Here is a 22671-nt window from a genome sequence, read left to right on the forward strand (position 1 = left end):
TAGAATACTCAATTTTGAACTTAAATAATTATTACAAACTTTATGTCATTTGATACATATATTACTGTATTAGTACATACATTAAATAAATATAGGACAGAATGTGTTACTCGTGTTAGGTTACTGATATATAATGTTTATTTTGAAATCTGTTTTGCTATGCACAAATTACATATTTTATAATGAAATAAAACAAATATTCAAAACTTAGAAACGTTCCTATTAGAAAAGTACAGTCAAGTGTAAAATATAACATCCCTAGGAAAAATGGTAGCAAAGGGAAACAGATTTTGTCTAGCCATAAAAACATTTCCAAATTATGTCTATTTTCCAAAAGGCATTTTCGAATTAAATATTTGCAAGTACACGTTTCCCTTTAGAACTATGCTGTTTCATTACCCGCTTTCCGTTTCAGAAAAGTGGTTTCATGAAACTACAAAAAACCGTTATTTATAATTGAATTTAGTAGGAAAGTTCCAAGAAGAAGATAAAAAAGTAATAGTTTATTGTTGGGTACTTATAAAAAGTTGGAAACATTTAGGAAGTGTACATATTTCAAAATTTACATTTTTGAGCAGCGTCTGAAAACAATACTCTGGCGCAATCTCATGTGCGATTATTGAAATACAAAAATAAAAAATTGAATATTATTGGTTGAATTATGAATGATTTTTTCTCCCTGGTTGTAACTGTTTGAAGTACAATAATGATGTTTTAATTGCTCCGAATTGATAGCTTTGTAAATATATTATAAAGCGAGTATCAAATGGACGGTTCTTTAGGCATCTGAAAACTATGAATTTGACGTCAACAAAAAAATATGTGGTCACTATTTTGTAGGTTTAGGAATACAGTTTGTCCGCCATTATTGGAGGGAGTTTCAGAACGTACGGTGAAATTAGTTGCAGATGCTTGCGAAGACGCGGTGGAAAGAAAAATACCGTATGTCTCATTAAATTCAATAATATTAAAGTTAAACGTGATATTTTTCATCAAATATGAGAGCACTAATATAAGATTCAATGATAAGCAAGTATCGTGATATCTTTTGTGTGAAAATAAGTAGAACATACTACGCTCCACGACAGCTTACGCGTAACCGCCAAAATTACGGACAGAAACGCCATCTTGTGTAAAAATGTTGACATCTTACTAAATTGGGAAAGATTTTATAATTGTCGTTTACTCGAGTCTGGTGACTCGATTTGACTATTTATAAGTGTTAAAAAATGTAACTTTATCCACTAATTGACACATCAACAGGTTTTTTTATTACAAGGTGATAATTATGTTGTATAACGGGAAATCACGTTAATGAATTAACTCCTGTGTATAGCTTTGTGTTTACAAACATTACATGTTACATTTTAAGGATTTTACTGACGACACTCAATTTCTTTTCAGAACTCTACATAACATAAAGTCATCATCATGTTTTACGCACATTTTGTGTTGGCCAAAAAAGGGCCGCTAGCTCGTATTTGGTTAGCCGCCCATTGGGACAAGAAATTAACAAAAGCCCATGTATTTGAAACGAACATTGAAAAATCTGTAGATGGCATATTGCAGCCAAAGGTATTTATAAACTCAGAAACAATATTATTATTATACTTTTTATTTCTCCTTAGAATAATTTCAATCTTTGGAACATGAGCGACAATGTGTGGCCACTGAGGTCCCCCACTACATATTCATTGAAATACTTTTTAACATATGTTATCTAGTATTGTAATATTATATAGAGTTATAGCTACATACTAAAAGTTACAGCATTTATTTTCAAAAAAACAACCATTTTTGGAAAATCCATAACCTGTGCTCTCTGTTCTCAAGATTAAATAATCATTCATTTAAGATAATTACTTAGTAAACAATTTTCTCAATTCTCTAGGTAAAAATGGCTTTAAGAACATCGGGTCATTTATTATTGGGTGTTGTACGGATATACTCACGGAAGGCTAAATACCTTTTGGCCGATTGTAATGAAGCATTTGTTAAAATTAAAATGGCCTTTAGGCCCGGCATGGTAGATCTGCCAGAGGAACACAGAGAAGCTGCTGTAACAGCAATAACATTACCAGAAGTTTTTCATGATTTTGATACAGCAATGCCTGAATTAAAGTAAATACTTAAACCTTATATGAAATGTGAAATAAAACAGCATATGGTGGTACAAATATTACTGTTCAGATCGCAAGTATGACTTGCTCAGTATAAATGTTTTATTACAGAGATGTTGATATTGAAGCACAATTTAGTTTAAACCAGTCTCGGGCAGAAGAAATAACCATGAGAGAAGATTATGGTAGTCTGGCTTTAGTTACTCATGATCAAGGATTTGGTGATATGAGTTTTGATGCGGAACCGCCGGAACTATTAAGACATGCTGGTGCTGTGGAACCATCATTGGATCAAGTATGTCTTCTGTCTGTTATGAAATCGTATCATTTATTAAGAATAAAATCTACTTTAATCTTTCTAGACTCATATGTTGTTCACTGACGGACCAGGGATTGAAGCAGCTTTAGAACAGAAAGAAAAAGAACCGGTTCCCGGCCCATCGGTGACGGCGCAAGCTATGGATATAGATATGCCTATTAGGGACGACGGTTTTGGTGGACATCTTGGACAGGATATTATATGTAAGCAGTTGATGAAAAAAACTCGGGCTAATTTTTCTCAAAGAAATTTGTACATTTGACCTACTTTTGTTCAGCTGGAGGATTATTTGAGGGTGGTTTATTTGATGAGGCACCAATGGGTGAAGTACCTGTACCTGAGGTTAGCGCAGTAACAGAAACACAAGAACCAGGTGTAGTCGCCGGAGCTGCACCCTCCGTACACGATGAATCTGAGGAAGAAATGGGAGATCGCTTTGGAGGACCATCATCTCCAATGGGTGGAATGAGTTCTGATGAATCCAGGCCCGTTTCGCCAGCTGTGGCCGGAGAAGAAGTCGAAGGAAGAATAAGTGTCGCAAGTCGCCGCTTTACACCCGCTCCGCCTATCCCTGAAGAACGTCCGATGGAAGCTATTGAAGAAGCACCACCACTACAGGACCAAACCACATTGTTGCATGATGAAGAAGAAAGTTTTGCCCTGGCACCAGTTGACGCATCTGCTTTAAAAGGTTTGTTGTATTAAAATATTGTGTCATTTAAACTGCAATATTGAGTACCGACGTAACATTGCGATATCAATAACTTCAACAGGATTCACAAAAACTAAACGTAAACGTAAGCTTATCGTGGACGAGGTAAAAAATATTTCTGGCGAAGAAATGAAAGCACAATTGTCAGACACAAGTGACATCATCACAACATTGGATTTGGCTCCACCCACAAAAAGATTAATGCACTGGAAAGAAACTGGTGGAGTTGAAAAATTATTTGCTTTACCGGGTAGACCAATACCAGCACGTGTATTGTTTAAGGTAATTTTAATATTCATTATTATTTTTATACCTATAAAGGTTTTTGTTGTTAATATCTTTTTATTGCAATAGAATTATCAACGACATTTAACAAGCAAATCGTACGACCACGAAGACTTTGGACGTCTAGTAGGTGAAGAAGAGGGTATGCCTTTGGAGCAAATGAGAGAACCCGTAGAAGCAGAATCGTTTGACCAATCTATTCTAAATAAACGTATGAGCCGTAAGCGGAAAGCACCGTTCGAAGAGGAGGTACGTTATTTATTATGGAATTATATTTTTTAAGGTTTTGTGTTCTATGTATCAAATATAATATTTTCGTTTGTTTGTAGGTAAGGCCACCACCTCCAGCGCCAGCACCTCCTCCAATAGAACTTGCCCCTGAAACGATAGAAGTTCCAAGCATAGCTTCCCAACCTAGTCTTCCTCCAGAAGAACCACAAATACCACCTCCTGAAATCTCTTTACCGGCGGAACCATCATTATCCGAAATCAGTGGTATAGTGCCACCCGTGGAAGAAGCGGAAATGACTCCAGTAGTTCCCGAAACACCTATGGTACCCACAGAAATGCCTGAAATTCCTCAACCTGAAGCTGTTGTTGCACCTGAAGAACCAGTTGTTGCCCCAGTCATTCCAGCGGAACCAGAAGTTCCAGCTGCACCACCCGCGGAAATGCCTCAAATGGAGAACATGGGCTATGATCAGGTAAATTTTGTATATTGCCTGTCGTACGTGTTTAATACATGCTGTTATTATGAAATATTAATAATTAATTGTGTATAACAGGCTCAACCTCAGGTACCCTATGTAGGATATGATGAACATCCTCCACCACCTCACACGCCTGCTATATCAGAAAGAGGACCAGCAACTCCATGGAATCACGAAGACTACGAATTCCCACCATCTGTAGGACCTGTACGTATACGATTTCGAGTTATGTTAGGATTTACTATGTCTAAGACAGATATATAATACAATTTTTTTTTTCTTTTTACAGCAAGAAGAACAACAAATAGACGAAACGTATGAACAGTTTGAAGAACGAGTTCTTAACAAGAGAGCAGCACACATGTACCAAGTTATAAAAAATAAACTAGATACCAAAGATAGATTGACGCTATCGGAAATGGCATACAAAAATAATCGTAAACAGGTTGGTATCGAAAAGTGTGATTCATGGACATTGTTCGGATTTTTAATATATAAAATTAACAAAAAATTGTACTTTCTGTTTAGGTTGCACAAAAATTCTACACCTTATTAGTTCTTAAAAAGTTCCAAGTATTAGAGCTATCTCAAGAATGTCCGTACGCTGATATTGTAGTCAACAAAGGACCAAAATTCGAGAATCCTGCATTGTAAAAGTATTAGGTATTTCTTACCTTAAATCTACTGTTAAAAATGATCGGGAAAGAAGATTGTAACTATTTTTAATCTTACAGGAATTAAGCGATTTATCTAAATTTTTTTGAAAAATCAACTGTAAAATAATATATAAAGCTACTATGACTTGAATGAAATATCTATATAAGACGAAAGAATTTTATAAATCATGTTTTAAACGTCTGGTTCAAGAATGTATACGGTTTGTATAAACCAGAACGGATTATTTTGGACCTTCTGCATGTTTATTGTGATAAAAAAATGAAATTCATTAAATTATGCAGAAATTTGTCATTGAAATGTATAATTTTTTACTTCGGAGAAGGAAGAAAAAAAGAAGTCATGTTCATTACATTTATTATCAATCAGAACAGGGTAGGGTTTGTATATAATATATTAATAAATAGTAAAAACATTTTATATCTTAATGTTTACAAACAACTTCTTGAGTCTACTGCAGGACGGTCCAAAATTAGTAATAGTCTTATAACATAATTTATGAAGTTTGATACAAAATATTTTGTTGAATCAGAAAATAATATTATGTACGGTTTAAATTGATATATCGTATCGCTTTTTATTCAAAATTGAATACGTATTTAATTTTTTTCTGTTTAGTGTACTTATACATTATCTGCTATTGTGAACAATTATTAATGGAAGAATCAAGAGAATATTTTATGGATATAATACTTTTATGTATTGCAGTCATACTTTAGGAACAACGACATGATTAATTTATTGTATTTCTCCGATATACGCATAAATGTTACCTCTATTTTTTCTTCTACGCTTAACGTAATCTGTGTAATTATTTTTTCATATGAATCACTGGGAGTTTATGATCCACCATAAGTTATATCTGCATTGTGAATAACATTCCAAAGAGCTTTAATTTAATAGTCACATATTTGTGAATTTATTTTTATCATGGAATTTTTTTAAATCGTAGCTTGAAAAGTGTTCGAATTATTTGAAAATATACTATTGTTTAACCATGTTTAGCCGCTATTTCTTAAAGCAAATAGCGTGTGTGGTAATTTAATTAATTCAACAATGAGAAATGTTCAATAATTTATTGTTATATATGTATACCTGCTTTACAGGATACAACTGTTAAATCGTATTAAAAAAAAGGGAATACTATATTTTATCAAATTGACATGTCAGAAATATTTCAAGAGCAATCATATTACATTGTAAATATACATGCATAGTAAACAATATGAACTGTCATTATGCACGTATGACTGTTCAAAGACGCGTCAGAAAAAAAAACGGACTGCTACGATATATACTTGAAATGCCTGATTGTAAATAGTCTCATGATTCATTAATCGATATACATCTGTTTATAAAATAAAAAAGAAAGAGAAAAATATTTCTGAAATATTCCTTTTGAAATTCGATCCCTAAAGTACATATCACATGATACTTAAAAATATTAATCCATTATTTTCCATTAATAAATTGTTACAAAATCGTACGAAAATTTACTAAGTTAATGTTAAATGTTCCCTTTATTCGTTCTACCTATATGTATCACATACATATGTGCTAAAATTATATTAAATATTTTTTTCACGATAGACGTATTTCTTCATTGTACTACACATATTTGTTATTCACATCCCGTTTCATCGCTCTATGTAAATGTTTGGAAATCGCACTTTAAGTAATGAATGTTTTACATTAAATATATTTTAAGAAACATACCTTCTTTTAATTTCCAACGAATGCCAATAAAATCGCTTTTTACAAAGAATCGGTAAAAACGGAGTGTATCAACTTTCTGACCGGATTTGTATCGTTAGATAACAAGTTCCGGTCAGTGCCTGTAGATGGCGGGAATATTCAAATTTTAGGGCGCGGTTGTAATAATCTAATTTTACAATTTACTAATAAAAATTATAAAATTCGATAACTGGATGGTGGATGTGTTATGTATGATATGTAAAAATATGCAGGATACGTATAAATCTGAAGTTGCATAGAAAAGTGTATATGGAACACGTATGCTTTTAAAGAATGTAATCTGATGATACAAAATATATTTTTAATGAATGCGTTTCAACGTAATTGTAATAAGTTTAAATAAGTAATACTTGATACATGACATATTTTTTTTTAGAAAATCTTGCAGATTTAGTTATTTTAGGAAATAGTATCTAATTCTAAGAACTCGTACCTCCTTTACCGTCGTATTCTCCTAATAAGAATTTTCGATTTTGAGTTTTCGATTTAAATACAGATAAGTTCAGATAATACGTATTTAGTTTTTCTGAGACTTTCAAATAAATTTATGTATAATTTTCTTTTTCATCCTTCATATAAAATATATACATATACAAAATATTTACATATTGCTAAATTATTTAATTAATAATTTATACAAACTTCAACTCATTATTTTTGCAATTAAGTGTAAAACAAAATATTATTTTATTTTTAATTATTTGTCATTATAATTAATAGTAAATGTTATATAATATCAGAATATTCAGCATTGATTTTCAAAAGCAAAATAAATGAAAAAAAAAATCTGTGCCACTATAGTTTTATTCCAATGAACCAGACTGTGAATATTTTTATGCTTTATGTTGCGTCGTCGTGAAAGCTCGTAGAAAATCAATAGCTCTGTGAAAAGTTACGCTGACCAAGGGAACACACCATGCTCCTATATGAACATGTAATGACTAAGGGTAGAATGCGTGATACATTTTTCCACGAAGTAATTCAATAAGGGTACAAAAATTACATGCAATACCTGCAGTCTCTCTAATGAGTTTTTAATCGATACAAGTTTACGACGCAAAAGGAGTTTAGGATTTTTCAGAAGGCTCAGGTTTCGGGATTTGGAAATTTAGAGTTTTGGAATTTTAGAATTTTGGGAAATTTTAGGTAATTTCAAAATTTAGGTCATTTTTAGAAGTTTAAGAATTTAGGAAATTTTTAGAAATTTCAAAATGAAGGCAAGTTTTAAAAATTTCAAAATTTAGGAAATTGTTAGAAATTTCAAAATGAAGGCAGTTTTCAAAAATTTCAAAATTAAGGCAATTTTTAGAAATTTCAAAATTTAGGACATTTTTAAACATTTCAAAATTTAAGCAGTTTTTAGAAATTTCAAAATTTAGGACATTTTTAAACATTTCAAAATTTAGGCAGTTTTTAGAAATTTCAAAATTTAGGACATTTTTAAACATTTCAAAATTTAAGCAGTGTTTAGAAATGTCAAAATTTAGGCAAGTTTTAAAAATTTCAAAATGGAAGCAGTTTTTAGAAATTTCAAAATTAAGGCAAGTTTTAAAAATTTCAAAATTGAGGCAGTTTTTAAAAATTTCAAAATTGAAATTTTAAAATTGAGGCAGTTTTTAGAAATTTCAAAATTTAGGCAGTTTTTAGAAATTCCAAAATTTAGGTAGTTCTTAGAAATTTCAAAATTTAGGACATTTTAAGTAACTTCAAAATTTTGATACTTTCAGAAATTCTTTATTCTTAGACTCTTTTCATTCTCACATTGGAACTTTATCATAAAACTCAACCCCATATTCTCCCTTCACGGCAATATAGCGGGAGTCCATAAAACAATACATCAAAATTACAATACAGTAAAGCACCTCTATTTCAAATAACCGTAAAAGTACTGAAATATATCACAGTACTGATCACATCAAATGAAGATATTTAAAGGGTAAGTTCTCCATTAGACATGCAAGCTTTCAAAAGGGTTTCTTTCAAAGAAACCTTTGAAAGATCCAACAAACGCGATTACTGAAATGCGACACGAAATCAACTGTAAAATCAACGAAGGGATCGAAGTGAAAGTGATATCTAGAAGTGAATTGTGCCAGCCTTTTATGATTCTATGGTGGGATCTGACTACGTTTGACTTATTCGTACATGGCCGGGTGGTGCAGTTTCTTTCGAGCAATCCTGCTTCCAACACGATCATTTTCAATTTCGCGTTTATTGACTTAATTATAGTAAGTGTTAATCGACAATTAAAGATCATTTGGGACTTCTTATCCTTTTCCTGAGACCGAAAAATAAATCAAGGTTTTCAGTGCTCTTTTTGTGTTGTTACTTTTCTTTTCAATTTTAGATTTATTTGCTATAGTAAATTTTAGTTGACAATCGAAACCGAAAAATAAATCAAGCTTTCAGTGTTCTTTTCACATTGTTGCATTTCTTTTTAATATTGATTTTATCATAGTAAATTTTAGTTGACAATCGATATCGAAAAATAAATCAAGCTTTCAGTGTTCTTTTAACATTGTTGCATTTCTTTTCAATTTTAGATTTATTTATTACAGTAAATTTTAGTTGACAAGCAACCCTCAGAAGAATAAATAAAATTTTTCAGTGTTCTCTTTTTCTAAGTTTCTCTAAAAATTTTTCTAAATACATTGCATCCATTTTTCTTACAACTTTGCATTTATTTTTAATTTTGTTTTGTAACAATTATTGATATAATTACAGTGCAATTATTCATAAAATTTGTCAGTGTTTTCTTTCAATACATTGCATCTATTTTTCTTTATTTTTGCATTGCTTTTTAATTTTGTTTGACATCAATTATTGATATAATCACAATACAATTATTCATAAAATTTGTCAGTGTTTTCTTTCAATACATTGCATCTATTTTTCTTTATTTTTGCATTGCTTTTTAATTTTGTTTGACATCAATTATTGATATAATCACAATACAATTATTCATAAAATTTGTCAGTGTTTTCTTTCAATATACTGCATCCATTTTTCTTTATTTTTGCATTGCTTTTTAATTTTGTTTGACATCAATTATTAACATAATTACAGCCAGTGTTGATCAGTAATTTATGAAAGTCTGTTTTGAACAGAAAACTGTACTTTTTCAGTGTTATCAATATTTATTTAAAGTTCTCAGACTGAGTTTTATAAAGTCTGAAAGGTACTGACAGTAGGCTTTAACCGAAGGTCAATTGAGAAGAGGTAGAAGAATGAGCTTGACTATGAGGAACGCAGGAATAGCCATTATCCTGGTTTCTTCGGTGGTTTTCGTTAATGGCCTCCCTGATGGTGCACCAGTGGACACCTGCGTAAAACCATCGAGACCCAATGAACCCCATCATGGTACAGCGAGATCACGACCCGTAGAAACCAGCCCTTACGCGTTCACAGCGTCCTCCTCTCAATATGGGCCTGGCTCTCAAATAACTGGTGCGTTCAATTATTCTTTTCTTTACCAATAGATTTCTTTTTATAATTACAATTAGCTCTTAAACTTGCGTATATATTTTGTTACATATTGTTCTAATAATATTTTGTAATATATTAATAGTTACTGCCAATAATATTTTTTAAAGATATTATTAATCTTTTAAAAATGAACCTTGTAAAGATATTACTAGTTTTTTAAAAGCAATCCTTGTAAAGATATTACTAGTTTTTTAAAAGCAATCCTTGTAAAGATATTACTAGTTTTTTAAAAGCAATCCTTGTAAAGATATTACTAGTTTTTTAAAAGCAATCCTTGTAAAGATATTACTAGTTTTTTTCTTAAAGTAAATCTTGTAAGGATATTATTAATGTAGCTATTAAATTCTCGGACTTTACCACGAGTTTCTCGTAATGTCCAAGATCAACCCTGTCTCAAATGAATTATAGACTCCAGTTACATTACGACACATTTTCGTCGTGATGAAAGGTTGCTGGATCAGAAAAGTCAACAAGATTTACTGTTGTTGATAGCAAGTGTTGTAAGAGAACTCGCTAGGATGCCTTGCGAGAAAAAATTGTGTAATCTACTCTCTGTAATCAGTTTTCACTTAATGTTTGCTAATGCATTCTCTTCACACGGCATTTTCTTTTGTTTCTTTCGATTGTGGCAATACGGAGGAATTGTAAATATTTTCTAGCTACAGGATCTCTAGATTTATAAGCACTTTTGTATCACGTACATTTTCATGGGTGAATTTCGTTTGTTAAATTTTAATCGTTTTTAGAACGTTAAATAGTATTAAATTAGATCTGTAAATTAATTTAGATAATATTTGTAAATTACTTACTTTGTCTTGTAGTATTAATAATTGTGAGTTATTTATGGTATTAAAAATTCACATTTAGATATTCAATATTGGTATGCAAGTTTAACAACTGTACAAGTTTAACAGATACAAAAATTTCACAATTGACTGTGAATTTAACAGCTGCATAAATAATATCTTTACAAGATAAAGTAATATTAATAATTGTAAATTATTTATGGTATTAAAAATTCACATTTAGATATTCAATATTGGTATGCAAGTTTAACAACTGTACAAGTTTAACAAATATAATAATTTCACAATTGACTGTGAATTTAACAGCTGCATAAATAATATCTTTACAAGATAAAGTAATATTAATAATTGTGAATTATTTATGGTGTTAAAAATTCACATTTAGATATTCAATATTGATATGCAAGTTTAAGAATTATACAAGTTTAACAAATACAAAAATTTCACAACTGACTGTGAATTTAACAGCTGCATAAATAATATCTTTACAAGATAAAGTAATATTAATAATTGTGAGTTATTTATGGTATTAAAAATTCACATTTAGATATTCAATATTGATATGCAAGTTTAAGAATTGTACAAGTTTATTCTACTCCCTCAATTCTAAAATGATCATCGCACCATGACAAATCAACTTAATAAAACACCTGAAAAGTCTCCCACACCATTTTCATATCAAATTAATATCCAGACAAGATCAACTCGGTTATGAAAGAATAACACGATCGAAGCGAGAGAAGTCGAACAATCGATCCAATCAGCGAGGAACTTGAAACGCGTCTAAAACGCCTAACAATCGCGTATTCTGCGGTTCGCGGTTCGGTCTGCATGTTCAATCATCGGAATAATAGCACGCCGTCAAAATTGCCGACGAAAAAGAACGAAAGTCGTCTCCGACACGCCGAGGTCCATGAAATTACGTGTCCAAAATTCGTGTTATTCATGGAGTTTGTTACATGGAGCTCGATACAACTGTGTTTGCGTAAACTCGGCCACCATTTGCTCTAAACCAAAATGTCAGCTTAGTGATTCACCAACCGGTCGCGCGATATTTACAGAGACATTATTTTGTAAAATGGAGATGTAGCAATGCGATTGCGTTCTTGATCAGATTAGTATTTAAATATTTTTTGGAATTAATTATAGCTTGAGACAATTATAGTTTGTGGTTTTGGAATTAATTTAATGGGTTGTCTTGTGGAACATTATGCCCACACTGTCTTTTAGGTACATGATGTAATACTTGATATTTGAAGAATGGTTTATAAAGAGTATTTTTGTGTACATAGTATGAGTCATAAAGTAAAATGTTTGTAATTAGAAATATTACTGAATGTGTAAAATTAATTTATTTACATGCAAACCAATTGATTATAAGTAAAATATCTGTGACTATGTATATAAGTTTTTTTAACGACTGTCTCGATATTTTATACAAACTGAACTAAAAAATTTGCAAGATTTAAAATTGTATAATAAAAGAGTATAAGTAGTATTCAATATTTAGAATTAAAAAGAAATAATCATCTAATAATTCTCTATATTAAAAATTAATATCCTATATGTACATATAGAAGCTTGATTTATAAGCAAACTTTATTTAAAGGAACATAAAACCCTCTACATTGTGACAAACATTATAAATTATTATTTCTGAAACAATCAACCAGATATATCATTAACTTATACATATAAACGATATTACTAAACATTGAAATATTATTGCAAACTATTGAATATTAATATATCACTGGAATTTAATAAATATTAATAACATATATTATCTGTCTATCTGTTATCCCAGTTAACATATGTTACCAGCGTTAAAAAGTAGAATACAAAGATAACGAAGTATGTACGAAACATTTCTTCCTTCAGGTCAGACAACTTTTTCGCATCTCATTTCAAACGAAACTATGCGTGCACGATTAAATCGGAAATACGATGTTGCACAATCGATTAGCTCGATGTGTAACTAGCGAGACAAATTCCAGGTTCAGGTTTTTCATTCAGGCTTTAACTAACTCGTTTAAAAAGGAGACAGATACGCGATCGCCTAGCCTATCTACTCCTACATTCTTCGATCTAAAAGATCGAAGAGAGGTATTTCAGAGAGATAACTCGTTTAGTAGCTGTTGGGTTTAGTAATATTTTGTTGAGTAACATTGTATAACCCAAATTCTCAGGTTCTCAAGGTTTTGGATCTTCAAATTTACATAACTGCAAATTTTCATATTTTCGAGTTCTCACACCCCCAAATTTTCAGAGTTCCAAATCTCCACGTCCTCAAATTTCCACGTCCCCACATTCCCACGTTTCCAAATTCTCACATTTTCAAATTCCCACATCCCCAAATTCCCACGTTCTCAAATTCTCACATTTCCAAATTTCCACGTCCCCAAATTCTCACGTTCTCAAATTCTCACATATCCAAATTCCCACATCCCCAAATTTCCACGTCCCCAAATTCCCACGTTTCCAAATTCCACGTCCCCAAATTCCCACGTTCCCAAATTTTCACATTTCCAAATTTCCACGTCCCCAAATTCCCACATCCCCAAATTCTCACGTCCCCAAATTCCCACGTCCCCAAATTCCCACGTCTCCAAATTCCCACATCCCCAAATTCCCACGTCTCCAAATTCCCACATCCCCAAATTCCTAAAGCCCCAAATTCCCACATCCCCAAATTCCCACGTATCCAAATTCCCACATCCCCAAATTTCCACGTCTCCAAATCCCCACATCCCCAAATTCCCACATCCCCAAATTCCCACATCCCCAAATTCCCACATCCCCAAATTCCCACATCCCCAAATCCCTAAAGCTCCAAATTCCCACATCCCCAAATCTCTAAACCCCGAAATTCCCACATCCCCAAATCCTTAAATCCCCAAATTCCCATATCCTGAAATCCTTAAATCCCCAAATTCCCACATCCCCAAATCTCTAAATCTCCTAACCTTCAACCCCAAAATCAAAAATATCCAAGTCCTAAAATTCCCAAATCTCCAAATCCCCAAATCCCCTAATCGCGAAACATATCACCGAATACAAACACGATTATCCGCTCTCTGGTCACCTAATCGTTCCTTTGCCAGCTTAATACGTAATAACGCGTATCGATCAAAAGAAACAAAAGAAAAAAGCCGTACGGTCAGGGCAGAAAATTACTACGTCGATGAAAAGAGAAAAGAGCACAAAGAGTTTGAAACACAACCGAGCACAAACGAACAAACGCTGACTTTAATTTCGATGGTGGCTTCACAAAGTTGTTCAACTTGTACAAAAGCTTGTTGCGTTTACGAGTTCTCCGAATAATTTCAGCTGGAGCGATTATATTGTCGCTTTTATAAGCAATCCGTTAATCAATTTCATTCTGCTTGTTTTTTTAACTCTTTGTTGGTTGCATTTGTAATTATTGTAGAATCGTTATTGGTTGATGTCAAGTTATATTGTTGGCAAAATTATTTAGTTTTAAGGTATATTATGTGCAAAATTATTTGGTATGAAGTTATATTATATTCAAAATTATTTAGTATTAGTTTGCATTATATTAAAAATTATTTAGTATCAAGTTATATTATATTCAAAATTATTTAGTATCAGTTTACATTATATTAAAAATTATTTTGTATTAGTTTACATTATATTAAAAATTATTTAGTATCAAGTTATATTATATTAAAAATTATTTAGTATCAAGTTATATTATATTCAAAATTATTTAGTATTAGTTTACTTTATATTAAAAATTATTTAGTATTAATGTATATCATATTCAAAATTATTTTGTATTAGTTTATATTATATTAAAAATTATTTAGTATCAAGTTATATTATATTCAAAATTATTTAGTATTAGTTTACTTTATATTAAAAATTATTTAGTATCAAGTTATATTATATTCAAAATTATTTTGTATTAGTTTGCATTATATTAAAAATTATTTAGTATTAATGTATATCATATTCAAAGTTATTTAGTATGAACATATATTACATCCAAAATTATTATCAATTAAATGTACTTAATTTGCATTCTTAACAAATAAATTATTTTACTCGACACATTCGTTTGTAAGTTATATTACAAACAGTGATTATGTTAGAACACTATTAATGATATAGAGCTTACAAGTAGAAGTTTCATAAAAATCGATTCACAAGGTTTTTAATCAAACTCACGAACATTTTCGAGGATAGAGACCATAAAGCTAAACACAAATAAAAAATGACCGCGACACTGTGCGATATTATAACCCTGACCGTGAACTAGTTTAGTCGAATATAAAGATCAGGTAAACGACGTTTACTCAGCTCTTTAATAATTCACAATCAATTACTTACCTTCTTACTACGTCTTTGTGAACATTACGTTGCACGAACAAATGAATCAGTGGTTTTCTACAATCACTTACATTATGTTACAATTACAAAATAATATCACTATTCAAATTTACAATTAATATTTTTTTATGTACATACAATGTTATAAATATACTATTAAATATTTTTATGAAGTATAACATTTTCATTGAAAATTATTCTGAATTATAATCACAATCTTGTGAGTCAATTTTTAGAAATTTTTGTATTAAACTTGCACACTTTTTTCTACAATATTAATTATAATAAGTATTTGCTTTTTTAACAGAATTGAAGGGACATTAAGAAATTTTATTGTAAATATTCAGAATGTTATAAAAATTTATTTCATCACAAACAAAAATATAATAAATCTAATAAATAAATATAACAAATCTTGCAACTGATTATTAAATAAAATAATGCAAAATCTAGGAAACATTCATTTTATAGTAAAAAAGGAAGGAGCCATCAGGGTAGAGCGATTTTCTTGTCACAGAGTATATAGTACTTCGAGGAGCAACGAAGGTTCCTCTTATCACGATTGAGCTTCACGGTGATTAATTTACAACTAACTTGTCCTTCTTCAATTGCTCGGAACATTCGGCACTGTGCAGTACGATTAGAATGAAATGGAGGACGAGGAAGATGGCATCGTAACACACAAACTCTAGCTTCCACATTTATCTTCAAATAATTTAAACAACATGTACATCTATTCATTAAATACACAATTTATTATTTATTCGATGAAAAGATGTTTTTATTATTGTACTACTGATTGTTCTTTTTTCAGGAATTTCTTGATAGTTTTATTTTTAATAATTATTTTTTTTAGTCGTCATAAGTGGAGCATCATTTAAAGAATTTCTAGTAGAAGTCGAATTTTAATTTTTAATAGCAATTTTTCTTACAGGATTATTCCTTAAGAATTTAAAAAAAAATTTTTGTTAATAATTGCTTCTTTTTTAGGAACCATCAGTGGAGCACTGTTTAAAGAATTATTTCTTAAGAATTCCTAATAAAAATTGAATTATATCATCCAATTAATAATACTTCTTCTTACAGTATTGTTTGTTAAAATTTTTTTATATATTTTTTTTTAATAATTGTATATTTTTCAGTAACCATTAATGAAGCACCATTTAAAGAATTCTTCCTTAAGAATTGCTAATAAAAATTGAATTATATTATTGAATTAATAATAATCCTGTCTAAAGGACTATTTCTGAAGAATTTCTTTTCTATTTTTTTTTAAACTGTCTATTTTTCAGTGACCATTAGTAGAACACCATTTAAAAGATTCTTCCTTAAGAATACCTAATAAAAATTGAATTATATTATCGAATTAATAATAATTCTTCCTACAGGATTATTTCTTAAGAATCTTTTTTATATTTTTTTTTAAACTGTTCATTTTTCAGTAACCATTAGTGGAGCATCATTTAAACAATTCTTCTTTAAAAATTCCTAGTAAAAATTGAATTAAAAATAATTCTATCTAAAGGATTATTTCTTAGAATTCGTTTTATATATTTGTTTTTAATAATTGTTTTTTTTTCAGTAACTATCAGTGGAGCACCATTTAAAGGATTCTTCCTGCAGGGACGTGATCCTGACACGAACAGCTGGATCGGTTCGTGGGCTCAAACGGAGAACACCAACACACATCCTGAGTGCAGTGCTGTGACACATGCTGATCCAGAAGTGAAACAGCACGCGACGCTTATTTGGAATGCACCACCGAATGCACGAGGACGAGTGTATTTCACGTGAGTAAAGATTTACGTATTTCTTTCCAACAAGATAAAGTGTCCAAGTGTGAACGTATTTGTTATTTGAAAGTCAATAAGACATTTCCTTTACTCTTCACTTTCGGGCAATTTTATTTACAAATTAGCGTCTGTTCAAGATTGCATGAAATATATTACAAAACGTAGAAATGTCATAAACTTTACATAAATGTAAAGATTTATGGAATACATTGAAAGTTTTTTTTTATACAAAGTTCGTAGGGAAAAATTAGAAAGTTTATAGTTTAAGTTTTTAAGTTTTTTATTGTAGTTTAGGGTAGTTTTTGCAGGGAGAAAGATTGTAGAGTTCCAGAGTTTCTTATGACTTTTTACAGTTTGTATTACTTTGGTGCAAAAATGAGAAACTTCAAATTGGAAGATATTTTTATTTAATGAACTTGTTTGGAGGAAGTTTTTTGATTTTAAGGTTTCTTAGAATTAACTTTGACTTTATATTATTTTTCAAGTATTTAATTTTTATTGCATTTTGAAGTATTTAATTTTAATTGCATTTTGAAGTTTTATATTTTTATTGCATTTTAAAGTGTTTTGTCATATTTTCAAACATTCAGTTTTGTGTCATAATATATTTATTTTCTATGACATTCCATTTTTTATTATATTTCAGATTACCTACATTTGTATTATATTTCAAAGTACTTAAATATGTACATTTTAAAGTATCCAATTTCGCGTCACATACAAACTATTTAATTATGCATAAAATTCTAAAGAATTCACCGTAGTAACCTAACCACAATACGTCGAAAATGGAAAGTAAACGATGTCATTCATCGTTTATCACAAACTGGGAAATAAACGATATCATTTATTCCAATTTCATTAAATTTAAGCAACGTTTATTACATTCAAAGCGCGACCACAGAGTAAAAGGGTTAATCACAGACAAGCCCCAGTTGGAATAGTAATTACTAACCACACCCGCAGTGTAATAACACACTGTGAAAATGGAACCTATATGTGAAAAGTCCATATTCTAATTAAATACAAATATTTCCATTAAATACAAATATTGCCGATGCAAAAAATATTTATCATCGAATCGGTTAAATTCACTCTCTTCCATGATTATTTACAATCAGTGTATAAAAACGTATTCTATAATTAATTAATATCAAACAACTTTATTATCAAATATTTTAAAATATTGTTATTGTTGTTTTATTAGTAACTTTTAAATAAAAAGTCTTCTGAATCATAGATTAATTCATTTGATATTAATTAATGATTTAAAAAATTCAACATTAATTAACGATTAAACAATTCAACTATAATTAACGATTTATTAATTCAATATCATTTAACGATTAAAAAATTCAACTATAGTTAATGATTTAATAATACAATTTCAATTAATGATTAAACTATGCAACTATTATAAATCATTTAATAATTCAATATTATTTAACGATTAAAAAATTCAACTATAATTAATGATTAAATAGTACAATTTTAATTAATGATTAAAAAATTCAACTATAATTAATGATTACATAATACAATTTTAATAAACAATTAAACAATGTAACTATAATAGGCAATTAAATAATACAATTTTAATTAACCATTAAAGAATTCAATTATAATTAATGATTAAATAATACAATTTTAATAAACAATTAAACAATGCAACTATAGTAGACAATTAAATAATACAATTTTAATTAACCATTAAAGAATTCAATTATAATTAATGATTAAATAATACAATTTTAATAAACAATTAAACAATGCAACTATAGTAGACAATTAAATAATACAATTTTAATTAATCATTAAAGAATTCAATTATAATTAATGATTAAATAATACAATTTTAATAAACAATTAAACAATGCAACTATAATAGACAATTAAATAATACAATTTTAATTAACCATTAAAGAATTCAATTATAATTAATGATTAAATAAAACAATTTTAATAAACCATTAAACAATGCAACTATAATAGACAATTAAATAATACAATTTTAATTAACCATTAAAGAATTCAATTATAATTAATGATTAAATAAAACAATTTTAATTAATCATTAAAGAATTCAATTATAATTAATGATTAAATAAAACAATATTAATTAACAATTATACAATGCACCATTAATCAACACTAAAATAATACATTAATTAACAATGAAACAATATCAAAAGAATATCTACGTCCGTTAAATAAAAATGAGCCCAAGGGACGCACTCAAACGTCCGCATAAAATTAATGAATTTCCCCAAGAGAATTTATCAGCAGAAGTTTAAACGATCGTCCACGATTCATGGTCGTTAAAACGAAGGGAAAAACGTGCGTGCGTATAATTCTCGGACGGAAAATTGCGATACACGACAAGTCGCAACGAGGACGAAGGATTTGACAGAGGATAACGCAATAAGACTAATTGTACATCGTTGGCCGGTGGAAATAATCATTTCCGTCGAACGATTACCCGCGAATGAACGCATACACGCCAGACTTGCTAATAAACCATCGAGTTTCCCGGCAACATTAGATGCCAGAAAGTTCACGTACGAGTTTGAAAGGGATACGATGAATTGCTCTGGCGCAGTCTCGGAATACTTTGTTTTAATCGTTTTGGGGCAACTTTTTTTCGCTGCTGGTAAAAATGTTGCTGTGAGAGGTTAAGTTTCTTTCGTATCTGTGCCATGTGCACTTTTTCTTTTTTCCAGTTGTGGATGATTGAATACAAAGTTGGTAAATTGATGTTGTTTGGGGATATTTGGGAAAGTTTGTCTTGAGGTGTTTGGGGATGGTGAAGTGTGACTGATTGTGAGCTATGTGGAGTAGTATTAATTTGGGGGATGTTGTTCTGTAGCAAGTTGTGAATTATTGGGTGTTGGATCACCTGGATATATATTTCAGTAGATCTCTATGTTCCCAAATCCCTACATTTCTAAATTCCCACGTACCAAAATTTCTACATACCCAAATTCCCACGTACCCAAATTCTCACATTTCCAAAATACCACGTCCCCAAATTCTCACGTTTCCAAATTTCCACGTCCCCAAATTCCCACATCCCCAAATTCCCACATCCCCAAATCCCTAAACCCCCAAATCCCTAAACCCCCAAATTTCCACATTCCCAAATCCTTAAACCCTCAAATTCCCACGTTCCCAAATTCCCACGTCCCCAAATTCCCACATCCTCAAATTCTCACATTTCCAAATTCCCACGTGCTCAAATTCTCACATTTCCAAATTCCCACGTCCCCAAATTCCCACGTTCCCAAATTCCCACATCCCCAAATCCTCACGTCCCCAAATTCTCACGTCCCCAAATTCCCACATCCCCAAATCCCTAAACCCTCAAATTCCTACATCCCCAAATTCCAACGTGTCCAAATTCTCACATTTCCAAATTCTCACATCCCCAAATTCTCACATCCCCAAATTCCCACGTCCCCAAATTCCCACATCTCCAAATTCCCACGTCCCCAAATCCCTAAACCCTCAAATTCCTACATCCCCAAATTCCAACGTGCCCAAATTCTCACATTTCCAAATTCCCACGTCCCCAAATTCCCACGTCCCCAAATTCCCACGTCCCCAAATTCCCACGTCCCCAAATTCCTACATCTCCAAATTCCCACGTCCCCAAATTCCCACATCCCCAAATCCCTAAACCCCCAAATTCCCACATCCCCAAATTCCCACCTCCCGAAATTCTCACATCTCCAAATTCATAAATCTCCAAATTCCCACGTCCCCAAATCCCCACATCCCCAAATCTCTATATTCCTTAATCCTTGCATTTCCAAATCCCTACGTCCCCAAATTCTTGCATTCCCAAATCCCTACATCTCCAAATCCTTGCATCTCCAAATCCCAGATCCCCAAAAATAAAAAATCAAATACTCTTCGATAACACAAAACTGTCACAACATAACACTTGTATTACATCAATTTAGACCTTAATATATAAACTGCAAATTTGTCGGTTATAAGATAACTATCATATACATATAACATGTATTGTATATACACGGTACTTACTATACACAGAGTAATAGTCTGTATACACAGTAATCGATGATGCAATTTTCTGACAACCAGCCAGTTCGTATTAGGGGCATTTATAAAAGCTTTCGCACGAACATTTTCAACGAGCCTTAAGCTATAAATTGATGTACCATAATCACTGTTTTATGGAACTTTCATGTCATCAAATTGTATCGGACTTTACATCTTTCAGAATGCAATATTTCATGTATCTATACTTTATTTAATATAAAATCTGACCTAATAATTATTAAAACTGTCTAATTTAGTGCTGTTTCATTTTCTTCTTATTTTATGATACTTCTTATGATACTTTTTACTAATTTTTTACTTTTTTTATTTTTTTAGTGGCACCATTTTGAAGGAGTACGCCGAATTCTGGTCCAACCTGGTCGCCACAACACCTCGCTGAAGCTCCAAATTGTTATAAATTGTAAATCACATCCCAAACCAGAGAACATCGATTCACCAACGATTGTCTCCCTATGGAGACACTATTGTAACGCAATATCGTATATTTTTTACACCCTCAAATACAGAAATGTAAATATAATTCTTTGCACGGCGTTGATTTATCCTGCACGGAACATTAATGACCCTAAGCTAATTGACTTTTTTCACCGCTCGATCTAATGTTCTTACTTTCTATTTTCATCCGCAGTCAACCACCAGGTTGATTATGCCATTAAGCAAACGGTCTTATGTGTCTGATGCAGTTGCGTAATCCTCGATTGATCGATTGTACATCGCGACCTGTTCAGCTTCTCTTAATAATCCTCTTTGCCTTAAGCTACTTTCCAAGTGTGTAATCCTACGTGAAGCAGTCGTTTGTGGACTTCGAGCTTTCATTTTAATGTATCTTAATATAAGAGAATGAAAGAAGGATTTTGGAAATGCAAATTAAAGGTTGGAAAGTTGGACCGCGGGGAGATCTAGGATTTTTATCGTAGGTTCATAGAAATGTGAGGTTCATTAGCATTTTTCTGTTGAAGCTTGCGAATTTTTTGAGATAAAAGTTTTTTGAGGAATGAAGGAATTGATGAAGCTTGTGACATGAGGGTTATTTATCAAGTGGGGAGATCTTCTTTGTCGTGTCAGAGGGATGTGGAGACATTTTAATAAATATCAGAAGGTTGGTCGAACGATTTGTTAGAAACCTTGAAAATTTTCTTCAAACACTCGTTAGACGAAATTTGTTAAAAATCAATTTTTCTATTCGATAAACCTTCAATTTTTATTTTCACTGTGAGGCATATCGATCTCTAAAAACAGACACTGCAAACAAATTAAATGTCAAACAAATAAAATCAGTGGAATAATAAAAATCAATTATGGACCCAATAATATATCTAAGTCAATCAATAATATATCCAAGTATCAATTCAATAGAAAATTTAGTTCAGCCCAATAATAAATTTAATGAATTATTAATTCAATAGTAAATCTATCAATTCAATAGTAAATTTAGTTAATCAGTTCAACAATAACTCTAATCAATTTGATCATCAGACATCAAATTCGTCCTTGCTCTTCAAAAGATTGATGACCAAGAACTTCCACTAACCAATGTTTATAAAAGATGTACTTTTAATGGTTCATCAATC

General features: G+C 30.8%; 2 protein-coding genes across 4 annotated transcripts; both read left to right on the forward strand.

The window, feature by feature from the left end:
- The first annotated feature begins 813 nt into the window (after positions 1-813).
- vtd (RAD21 cohesin complex component verthandi) lies at positions 814-6745 on the forward strand. Of its 3 annotated transcripts, XM_003706224.3 has the most exons (13): positions 860-1279; positions 1405-1575; positions 1892-2121; positions 2232-2415; positions 2483-2642; positions 2717-3130; positions 3213-3433; positions 3506-3685; positions 3766-4140; positions 4222-4353; positions 4436-4591; positions 4675-4809; positions 4881-6745. In XM_003706224.3, exons 2-12 carry the CDS (start codon positions 1432-1434, stop codon positions 4798-4800), a joined length of 2322 nt encoding a protein of 773 aa, XP_003706272.2. In that variant the 5' UTR covers positions 860-1279; positions 1405-1431; the 3' UTR covers positions 4801-4809; positions 4881-6745. The 3 variants fall into 3 exon arrangements, with proteins under 3 accessions (XP_012147618.2, XP_003706272.2, XP_076389949.1); XM_012292228.2 differs by having other exon boundaries at positions 814-942; positions 4675-6745; XM_076533834.1 differs by having other exon boundaries at positions 861-1279; positions 4675-6745.
- A 1930-nt stretch (positions 6746-8675) lies between these two features.
- LOC100877747 (ferric-chelate reductase 1) lies at positions 8676-21620 on the forward strand. Its single transcript, XM_003706233.3, has 4 exons — positions 8676-8804; positions 9781-10023; positions 16804-17011; positions 21416-21620. Exons 2-4 carry the CDS (start codon positions 9804-9806, stop codon positions 21477-21479), a joined length of 492 nt encoding a protein of 163 aa, XP_003706281.1. The 5' UTR covers positions 8676-8804; positions 9781-9803; the 3' UTR covers positions 21480-21620.
- The last annotated feature ends 1051 nt before the right edge of the window (positions 21621-22671 follow it).

The sequence above is a fragment of the Megachile rotundata genome, chromosome 7, assembly GCF_050947335.1.
Source record: "Megachile rotundata isolate GNS110a chromosome 7, iyMegRotu1, whole genome shotgun sequence".
Taxonomy (NCBI): Eukaryota; Metazoa; Arthropoda; class Insecta; order Hymenoptera; family Megachilidae; genus Megachile; species Megachile rotundata.

What these genes read in the sequence shown, in the direction of transcription:
- vtd (XM_012292228.2), top strand. Translation starts at nt 1,432, where the DNA reads ATGTTTTACGCACATTTTGTGTTGGCCAAAAAAGGGCCGCTAGCTCGT. An exon ending in ACAGCAATGCCTGAATTAAA is followed by an intron (nt 2,122 to 2,231) that starts GTAAATACTTAA and finishes GTTTTATTACAG; the next exon opens with AGATGTTGATATTGAAGCAC. An exon ending in TCCCACCATCTGTAGGACCT is followed by an intron (nt 4,354 to 4,435) that starts GTACGTATACGA and finishes TTCTTTTTACAG; the next exon opens with CAAGAAGAACAACAAATAGA.
- LOC100877747 (XM_003706233.3), top strand. Translation starts at nt 9,804, where the DNA reads ATGAGCTTGACTATGAGGAACGCAGGAATAGCCATTATCCTGGTTTCT. An exon ending in GCCTGGCTCTCAAATAACTG is followed by an intron (nt 10,024 to 16,803) that starts GTGCGTTCAATT and finishes TTTTTTTTTCAG; the next exon opens with TAACTATCAGTGGAGCACCA. An exon ending in CGAGGACGAGTGTATTTCAC is followed by an intron (nt 17,012 to 21,415) that starts GTGAGTAAAGAT and finishes TTATTTTTTTAG; the next exon opens with TGGCACCATTTTGAAGGAGT.